Source organism: Nicotiana attenuata, chromosome 2, assembly GCF_001879085.1.
Source record: "Nicotiana attenuata strain UT chromosome 2, NIATTr2, whole genome shotgun sequence".
Classification (NCBI taxonomy): Eukaryota; Viridiplantae; Streptophyta; class Magnoliopsida; order Solanales; family Solanaceae; genus Nicotiana; species Nicotiana attenuata.
The window spans coordinates 4,848,613-4,858,672 of record NC_031990.1 but is presented as its reverse complement, the minus strand read 5'-3'; the positions used below and the strand labels follow the sequence as shown (position 1 = coordinate 4,858,672).

The window sequence follows — 10,060 nt, the reverse complement described above, 5'->3', positions numbered from 1 at the left end:
GTTCGTCGATCACCAGAGTTTTAGGTACCGATACACTGGTGAGTTAAATCGTTCTATCTTGGGAGGATATATTCCAGAACCTCGGGTACTTGAGGGGAATAATTTCCTTAAGGACACACTGTGTATTCAGTGGGCTCGATTTGTTCCTACAACGTTTTCAGAATTTATTTTGAAGAAGTTTACTATTTTCGAAATTTAATTTCTATTAGCTTTCTGTTCTTTGTTTTCAGAAAGATTATTATTTAATTTATTTTCAGCAATACAGATATATAACATGTAGTTTACTTGTTCCATAGCTGATCATGTTTGCTGTTAATACATAAACATCACAGAATAATTTGAACTAATTAATCTTTTTTTTTTTTTTTTTAAGTTTATGAAAGTCATAAAAAATCTCTATTTGTAAAGATTGTTGAATTGACATAATTGCGGTGTAAATCAAGCTTTGTTCCTATAAACAATTGTAAAGTTGAGAAACTTAGACCTTGTCTAATATAAATCGATAAGCATAACAAAAAACCAAAAAACTAAAAAATAGAAATAAGAATCATAGTTCGCTTTTAGTTTTGTCTTTATTCTTCATTCACTCACTTTTCGATTGATTCAGATAAAATAAGTGTTAATCAAATAATAATTGATTAAATCAGTGACATATAAATTGCATTTGGACTGCATGTGCGCCTGTTTTGATTAGTTAGTGGACTGTTAATTCTCTATGTTAAACATAAATGGTGATTTTGCCTTTGAATATATAAATCGTAATCAGAGAATGCGATGTATAAGTTGCATTCGGCTAACTTATAAATCGCATTCAGCTAATGTTATATATAAGGCGCATTCCATTATAATGTGATTCATACGTCGCACTCAGCTAATGCAACATATGAAATGCAATTTATAATGTAATGAGTTCTACAATCATGTCATTATAATGTAATTATAGAGTAATACTTTTACAGATGAGTTTATGTTTTATGTATTGACGGATTAAAAATAATTTCTATAATCATATATATATAATTATAAGGTAATTATAGAGTGGCATAACTCTATCCAACTTAGACTGAATCTTACAATTTTCTACAACCATATGCTTCTTTTGTCATAAGATATATTTTGTTTGATACTTCTTTGTGTGCAAATTATCTAATTAAGAAAGCCACGCATTCAGTATTATTTATCACAGGAGTACTTGTTTAAACTACCCTTTATCTGTTTCTTTTATCATTTTACTTAATTAAGGTATATATGGAAAAGAAATAAATGACTTCTTATTTTTCTCAAACGACGAATATTATGAAATAATTTCAGTTTGTCAAAACGACCAATATAGGTTCTGCCCTCTCCTTGGCTACACCAGTTGGAGCTAAAGAACCCCCCCCCCTCCTCCTCCCCCGCCCCCTTTTTCTTATCTCTAATTTAATTTTCTTGATTCAGGACTGAATCAACATATTTCTCGAAGGTAGGATGATATGGACTTTCTTGTGATTTACTTGATCGTCAGCAACAACAAACTCTTAAATCATCTACTGCTCAGCTACTACAAGTTCTTGTTTCTGACGCGGCTAAATATAATACTATTATCTGTATCTGAAAAGTAAGCTCATTGATCTATTATTTCCAATTTCTAGAGTTATGATACTATCTCTGTCAATAACCATAGCTTTTTGTAAAATACTAAAAGATTCTCTTGAAAGAATCTTGGAGGTAGCCAATCTTAGTGGCGGATCCAACAGTAGGTTCACGAGTTCGGCAGAATCCAGTGCTTTGGGGGGTCAAACCTCACATATGTGATGAAAAACAAGTACAAACAGTGTTAAACATACATTTCACATTGTTAAAAAATGTTCTGTTAGTAAGAATGACTGATTGCATCAGTTAAATCCACGTTCTCATGACTAATGTATAAATATTTAATTGCCAACCCAATAACCAAGACGAGCTATAGGTTCCATGACAAGTTAAGAATTCACAAACTTTAAATCTTGGCTCCACCTCTGCTCATGACTGTATCCTATGGCTACGAGCGCTTTTCTTGAAAGCCATAGTTCTGCTATCGACTTCTGGTTCAATTATATAGCGCTCTCTCGACCACTGATGTTGTTAGCTTGTTGATCATCCAATACAATCTTCTTCCAAAACCAATGCTTTTCCCAAAGTCGCATCATCTCTTCAATCGGAACTCCTTTCGTTTCAGGCAAGAAGAGATAGATGAAGATTGTCATAACAACAATCCAACCAGAAAAAAATAGGAAAATTCCAAACCTCATAACACACAAAAGTGAGAGGAAAGTTTGTGCTATAGCAAATGTGAAGAATAAATTCACAGTCACTGTTATGCTTTGGCCTGCAGATCTTGTTTCCAAAGGGAAAATTTCACTTGGCACTGTCCATCCAAGTGGACCCCATGACCATCCAAAAGCAGCTACAAATAGGCAGATAAAAATCACTACTATAATTGAGTAACCTCTTGTTAGCTCCTTGTCACTACCAAATTTGAGTCCCAAGATTATGGCAACAATAACCTGTAAGTAATTGTTCATAGAAAGTGAGAGTAGTAACGCGAAAAATAAGACATTTTACATGCTACGACTAGTTAAAATATACTACAGTGTAGCAGGGTGCACTAAGCTCCCGCTATGCGGGGGGTCTGAGGAAGAGCCAGACCTTAAGGGTCTATTATAGGCAACCTTACCTTGCATTTCTGCAAGAGGGTGTTTCCACGGCTCGAACTCGTGACATCACATGGCAGTAACTTTACCAGTTATGCCAAGACTCCCCTTCAAACAAATAACTACAAGTAATTGTTCAAAAAAATAAGGCAGGTTACATGTCACGATAAGACAGGTTACGTGTCACGATAGGTTAAAATACACTGAGTTTAAAAACTCTTTTGATATGGAAGAAAGTTTGCTTGTTATATATTCAATATGCAGTTCTTTACCAAATGTGGTTGAATCTTCCTTTACTGATTTACTGCTTTACACTAAGATTATGTAAGATTAGTGTTTTGTATTTTTTGGATATGCTTAGGTAAGAATCCTTTGTCAGCAATATAAATTTGCATACTAAATTCTTTTTTCTTGCATTATCAACTCATTTCCTAGTTATTGAGGACATAAAAGTTTTGTACTGGGAGGATTCGTCGTAAATTGACTAGTTTTACACTGACTGTCATTTAGGATATCGAAACGTGGATCGAGTAGTTAGAATATCTTTACCTGGCAGGTGATCATTTGGATTCCACCACTAATAAGCAGAATTCGTCGACCCCATCTATCGACTCTGGCCATAGATACTAATGTAGATGAAGCAAGAACTGCACCAGTTAAAGCTGAGGAATAAAGAGAAGCTGTTCTTTTAAACCCCATACTCTGAAACAACACAGGAGCATAAAAGAGTATAATATTAATCCCTGTAAGTATCTGAAAAGTTGGCATCAAAATAGCCATAATTAACTGTGGCCTGTTTCTCCTTTTCAGAATATTTCTAAACGGATGCTTAATCGATCGCGCCAATTCACTTGCATCAACCATATCTTCAAATTCTGCATCAACATTCTCAGTTCCTCTTATCTTCTCTAAAACTTGTCGTCCTTTTATTTTATTTCCTTGTTCGATTAAGCTATTCGGTGTTTCTGGAAGTAGTAGGCCTCCGACTGTCATAAAAAACGCCGGTGCTGCAGCTAGGCCTAATGAAAGTCTCCATCCCCATGGATGGAGTTTACTCGTTCCGTAGTTGATCATGTTCGCGGTGAAAATTCCAAGTGTTGTTGCTAATTGAAACATCATGTTTAAGCATCCTCTTAAATGTGCTGGTGCCATCTCTGATAAATATAATGGAACTGCCTTCAAACAGTGACACAGAGTTAAAACAGTCATCTCAAATGATTCCCATTCTTGAATTTAACACAAAATGATCCAACGTTTTAACTTCTATATACAGATAGTGTAAACTAATCAGATAATTTTAGTGGTTAAGTATAGGGAACATGTCATAATAAACCAAATTAAATGTATATAAGTTAAATTAACTAGTGCAGAATTCTGGACATCTTTCCTAGAAGAAATTCGATGTATAGTAACTGTCCGTTAGTATGTTGTAAAATAGGGCATCTTACCTGCAATTACAGATTAAAATACACTGATAATGTAAAAATTCGTCGAGAGACAAAGATGCATTTACCTGTTACAGAGATGGTGCAATTTGATTCTTTTTCTTTTCAATTTCACATTTGTTCATTTCTCTTTGGTCTTAAGAGAAGAAAACATGTGACTCGAGAAAATCTTTGGAAAAAAAGTACTATCATTTTTTATAGTGAATTGTACTGTGAGTGTACATAAGTAAAATCTATTTTTTGGATTATGTACAAATAGCACAATATAGCCGACGTGATCACTGGGGATTCATATAGCCGTCCTGAACTTGCTTAGGATTGAGATATAGTTATTTTTGCGTGCAAATAACAGAATAGGATTATCATTTTCCCTACGGAATATTAGATTCTTTAGCATGCGACAGAATAAATTCAAGGGGAATCACCTGGTTACCAAAGCCAATGCCAACGCCAAGCATAATTCGTCCCAAAAGAAGCATGGCGAGGTTGATAGCAGAGGCATTCAGAATTGCTCCGACGAAAAAACTAATGCCACCACATATTATACTTGCGCGACGTCCATGGTTTCTTGTGATAGGAGATGCTACTAGAGATGCAACTAAACCAGCTAAGTACAAAGACGAGGTAAATGCAGCTAGAACTTGGTTATTGTATTTGCAGTAGTTGTTTTCGTGCACATGTCTCTTCTTCTGGTACACTGAGTAGAAGAATCGTCGAAGAAATTCATCCATTGATGTCACTCCCCCTGTATATCTTGCGCGTAGTAATTAGTGAGGAAAGTAGCTAGGAATATAGAATAGTCGTTGAAGACGTAATAAAGTAAATAAAAGTATGCTCTATCTAACAGATTAAGCTTTTAATTAGATGATCACATAATTCAACATGATATTAGAGGAGCAAAGGTCGCGAGTTTGAATCTCAAAGCTTTTAGAAAAGATGGTCGTATAGTTCAACAATAATGACTAAAGGGCAGCCCGATGCACTAAGCTGTTGCTATGCGCGTAATCCGGGGAAGGGTCAGACCACAAGGGTCTATTGTACGCAGTCTTACCCTGTATTTCTGCAAGAGGATGTTTCCATGACTCGAACCTGTGACCTCCTGGTTACATGGTAACAACTTTACTAGTTACGTCAAAGCTACCCTTCCAATAGTAATTACTAATGAGTTTTTTTTACTCTAAATTGATAATCCACAAACATAATAACAACCAGAGACTCTTCTACCCTTTACCTTAGAAGAAATTTTTGAAAGGAAAGATCACTTTCTTATTATTTTTGTTCTCTTTAGTTACTTTATGCTACTTTTCAGTCTCTTTTCCCCCTCCCCCCACCCCACCCCAAAAAAATCTTGGAAGTTCAAGAAGTTTCAGAGACTAACTGGTGTTGTCATAACTACGAGTATCAGATGCTCCAAAAATGTCACAACATTCGTGTTGGATCCAATAAAAATGCAATTTTTAGAGAATTTGACTCGGACATAATGGCAATTTTGAAAAATCCAAACGACATATGGGTAATTAATTCCTTCATCCTTCCTCCAATTCTAGATTCCCCTCTTCCTCACAGCAAAAAGGAAAAATAAAGTTCTTTTTAGCTCTTTTGTTAGAATATTCATTTAGTCATCAATGAGAGAGAAGTATCACAAGCTACAAGAAAAGCACTGTTTTAACAACTTTATGAAAATAGAATCACCTGAAATTCCAATGTCATATCCAAAGAGTGATCCACCAATAGCAGCAACAATACATGCTATGATTACATAAGGAGTGACTCTTCCTTTATATTCTTCAGCTCTTTCTTTTGTTACACCTCTTGGAGCAATTGGCCCTCCTCCCATCTTCAATTTCGGTTGAGCAAAGAACAGCAATTCTGTGCTCTCCTCTTCACTTGATGTGTTTAATATTTATGGCCTGAATTCTAACTTTCAAATGGGAAAATCATTAACAATCAAGAATAATCAAACCTTTTTCTTGGAAAAGCATTATTTCCTTCTTTTTTTTTCTACTTCCTCTGTCTCATTTGATATGCTACTCTTTTCATTTTTAGTCGGTCCCAAAAAAATTTCATCCTTACCTGTTTTTCTTGAGTCGAGAGTTTATCGGAGTCGAGAGTTTATCGGAAACAGTTTCTCTACCTTCACAAGATAATAATAAAATCTGCATACACACTATACTCCCTACATGTCACTCGTGGGACCATACTGAATATGTTGTTGTTTAGCCGTAAAATATTTATTGTACCTTAATGAGATAATTTAATACCACACAAATATGTATGTATTATTTAGACCACAAATTTCAAAAAAAAAAATCTTTCTTTTTTTCTTAAATTTCATATTCAATAAAACACGATCACATAAATTAAGATGGAAGGAGTATTTTTCTTATCTTTCTCAGAAAGTGATGCTTTTTCATCATATATTTGTACTTGTTTAGCTTCACTTTACTAAATAAAAAATTATAAAGTTTATAAAAACACATGTGACGAAAAGAAAAAGGAGATTCACCTTTTTATTGCCGAATTGTAGCGATGAATGCTAACTGCTTTGAAATTTAGAACAGAGTAATTTGGTTCCTTTTGTTATATACAAAAAGAATATTTTCTCAATATAATTTGTTTCTGGTTGGTTTCTCATCTGTGTATTATTGTTCCCTCTACCACTTCCTTTGACTTAGACATATAAAATGGCCAATCTGTAAACATTTGTTTTAATTAAATAGCCTCTAGATGATGACAAAAAATAATTGAAGTGATGTTTGAAGATAAGAAAGTTGTTACTCTTCTTTTCCTTTTTTCGTTTAGGTCCTTCATATTTTAACTAACTGAAAGTTTGGCACATGGAAGTTTCTTGGATCAACTAAACAGTGCCAAAAATGGAAAGAAATCATATGAACAAATTGAAAATGAGTTTAACTTCAATACGTTAATAATATTTAAAAAATTTATATTATTAAGTTTTTCAACTACATGTAATTGTTCATAAAAACTGAAATTATAAAAATTATTTTTATAAATATTATAAAAAATGATGAAAGTGGAAGAGGGAAAAGGACAAGTATTACCTATCATAGCTAGAAGGATATGTTGATACGGAAAACGTGGTCCATATATAGGATTGGAAAAGTTTATACAATAATGTATATATAATAATTGATCGAAAAATTGTATTACTTGAAAAATGTTGCATGTGGTAGTTATTGGTGATGGGTCCCAAAGTAGTATTTTTATATAAAATATTTGGTTAATTTATTGCTTGTAGGACTTGTGATAATGATGATGCTAACATGGTATTACGTGGCTTCATCTAATTTAATGCATGGGATTTAGGTGGGATACTTGTAGCTTCATCAGAGATTTTGAGTGTTCCACAAATAATATTTTTTTTTTCTGGTGTTAGATATTCATTTAGAGTTTGATTAATTTAGTTCGAGTTGCTAAATTTCATCTAGGAAATAATTTTTCCTATTAAAAATAGCTTTATATACAAAATTTTAACCCGAAACTTCTAGTTAGATACTGATATTAATTAGTGAAAAATTGTATGTACCTCATAAATTAGTCGATATACCCATAAACTATTACCACTTTTATGTATAAAAATAGAAATAACAAACTTTTCATAACATAATCACATGCATTGAGTGTGTCACATTTGCTAGTTTAAAATTGCTGAGTAAAGATATTTCCAGCCCTTCATCACCCTCAGTCCCACACAAATAAAACAAAGGAAAAAAGAAGCAAATAGTTCATCAAGCTTATATTTTGACTATAATATAAGTACTGTGGTGAAATTATAATACGAAAAAGGCCAAATATATCCTTGAACTATGAGAAAAAGTTTAAATATATCCCTCGTTATACTTTTGGTCCATATATACCCCAGCCGTAATACTATTGGTTCAAATATACCTCCTCTTCTGTTAAGTTTTTCCAAGGTGGACATCCAATCCTACGTGGCACTAACATTTGATGAGGTGGATGCCATGTAGCATGTCACCTCAATGCCCCTAACCCATTTTATCCCTCCCCTATATTTGTTTTTCCACCACTAAAATTTTCTTCGAGGGGCAGGAAAGTTTAATGATGGAAAAAAAAATAGAAGCTAGGAGTAAAATGGGTTAGGGGAGCTGAAGTGGCATGCCATGTGGCATCCACCTCATCAAATATTAATGTCATGTAGTATTGGATGTCCACCTTGGACAAACTTAACGGAAGAGGGGTATATTTAAACTAATAGTATTACGGCAGGAATATATATGGACCGAAAGTATAACGAGAGGTATATTTAAACCTTTTCTCATAGTACAAGGATTTGACTCTTCCCCAATTATAATATTACTACAAAACCACCAAAAAGGAATAAAAGGGAAGAAAAAAGAAAGGAAATTAAAGTTACCTTAATTCATTTTGTGTATCCGTGCATCACACTTGAAATAAAGCTCCACATATCACATGGCTGAAAGTTGAATTTGTTTCAACATTTTGATATTGTGTAATCAAGAAAGGACTTGGTTTGCCTTTGGGGGGTCGCATTTGTAGAAGGAGAAACACTCCTATACCTCTGAGATCATTCAATTTCGATCAGTCATTCTTTATCATATTTACTTTCAATAAAACTTTTGAGGTCACTCAATTTTCGATCAGTCATTCCTTATCATTAACCTCTGAGGTTACTCAATGTTCGATCGGTCATTCCTTATATCATCACTCTGAATTAGACCTCTGAGATCACTCGATTTTCGATCGATCCTTATCATTACTATCAATTAAACTTCTGAGATCACTCAATTTTTGATTCATCAATCTTTTGTCATTGCTATATAATATATTGTGCAATTTAGCAACGGGATAATTGAAGTGAAAGAATAGTACTCTTTCATCTTGCTGTTTTTTCTCCTTATTTTGAGGTGAATTTGGAGACTCATTCATTGTGTCAGGTTCGGCAACCTTTATGTAAAACTCACTTTTTGTTATTTGGTGAGTCATAAATATTAGGGCTTTTAGCATATGTAGCCGAATGACCAAAAATAATTATAGCACCAAATATATAAAAAAAATTATACAAATTACGTATATATATAAATTATATGTATATTATACATTAATATACAAAAAAAAAAAAATCGCTGGGTATTATTTTGAAAGGCGGCTACACTATATAGATTTCCCCAAATAATTATGCTATGTCATTGTCAAAATGTATTTCACAAATCTTTTAGACTTTTTATCATTGTCATATTAATGGTGATGAGAGGACTATTGCTTGCAAGTTGCAAAGGGTTGCTTTTCCAGATGTTTTTTTTTTTTTTTTTTTTTTTTTTTTTGTGATGATGGTAATATTACTGTGAACATGCATTCATAATTAATTGTAAACTTACTCTTTGCTCATTTAATTAATTTTGTAAGATTTTTTGAAGACACTTCTTTTTGTTTTCTAAAATAAATCATTAGTTTCGGCCTCACCCTCCCCCTAAGCAAAAGAAAAAAAAGTAAACAAAAAGAAATTACCATTTTTTTTTCTATAGCCACTTTTAAATTTTTTTGAAAACATTGAGAAATATTATTTGTGGTAAATAATATTTTTTATTGGTTTAAATATTTTTCTTGTTTTTGGCTGTTCAACTATGATCTATATTGCCATTCGTTTACTAGAAAATCTAATCCAAGCACAGATATCTTTTCCAAAGAATAAATAAAAGTCAACCTTAGTTTTTCAATGCAAACGCCAGTTAATTACTCAGACGATTGTTAAAGAAGCAGCCGTTGAGAAATTCTTTCCAATTAGGTTGAGCTTTAATTAAATGTGCTCTATATAGGGATTATTTTTTTATATTAATCAATAAATGTTATTTATTGTTAGTTAGCAGAAATTTAATGTTGGAACAATCTTTAGAAGCGAAGGGTAGTCAGTTAAACACCCTTCACTTATATGATTTTCATTTG

At 33.0% G+C, this 10,060-nt stretch overlaps 1 protein-coding gene across 3 annotated transcripts; it reads right to left on the bottom strand.

Moving 5' to 3' along the window:
* Nucleotides 1,797-8,681, bottom strand: LOC109243423 (sugar carrier protein A). Of its 3 annotated transcripts, none has more exons than XM_019410364.1 (5): nucleotides 8,514-8,681; nucleotides 5,810-6,034; nucleotides 4,543-4,862; nucleotides 3,222-3,848; nucleotides 1,797-2,525 (listed from the first exon to the last, which is right to left on the bottom strand). In XM_019410364.1, the coding sequence occupies exons 2-5, from the start codon at nucleotides 5,952-5,954 to the stop codon at nucleotides 2,073-2,075; spliced, it is 1,545 nt and encodes a 514-aa protein (XP_019265909.1). In that variant the 5' UTR covers nucleotides 5,955-6,034; nucleotides 8,514-8,681; the 3' UTR covers nucleotides 1,797-2,072. The 3 variants fall into 3 exon arrangements, with proteins under 3 accessions (XP_019265909.1, XP_019265903.1, XP_019265914.1); XM_019410358.1 differs by lacking the exon at nucleotides 8,514-8,681 and adding an exon at nucleotides 6,624-6,823; XM_019410369.1 differs by lacking the exon at nucleotides 8,514-8,681 and adding an exon at nucleotides 6,191-6,315.

Bases quoted from the DNA above. Each gene is read 5' to 3' on its own strand.
- LOC109243423 (XM_019410364.1), bottom strand. From the start codon at position 5,954: ATGGGAGGAGGGCCAATTGCTCCAAGAGGTGTAACAAAAGAAAGAGCT. The intron at 4,863-5,809 runs GTGATTCTATTT...CAAGATATACAG, and splicing joins ATATGACATTGGAATTTCAG to GGGGAGTGACATCAATGGAT. The intron at 3,849-4,542 runs GTGATTCCCCTT...CACTGTTTGAAG, and splicing joins GCATTGGCTTTGGTAACCAG to GCAGTTCCATTATATTTATC.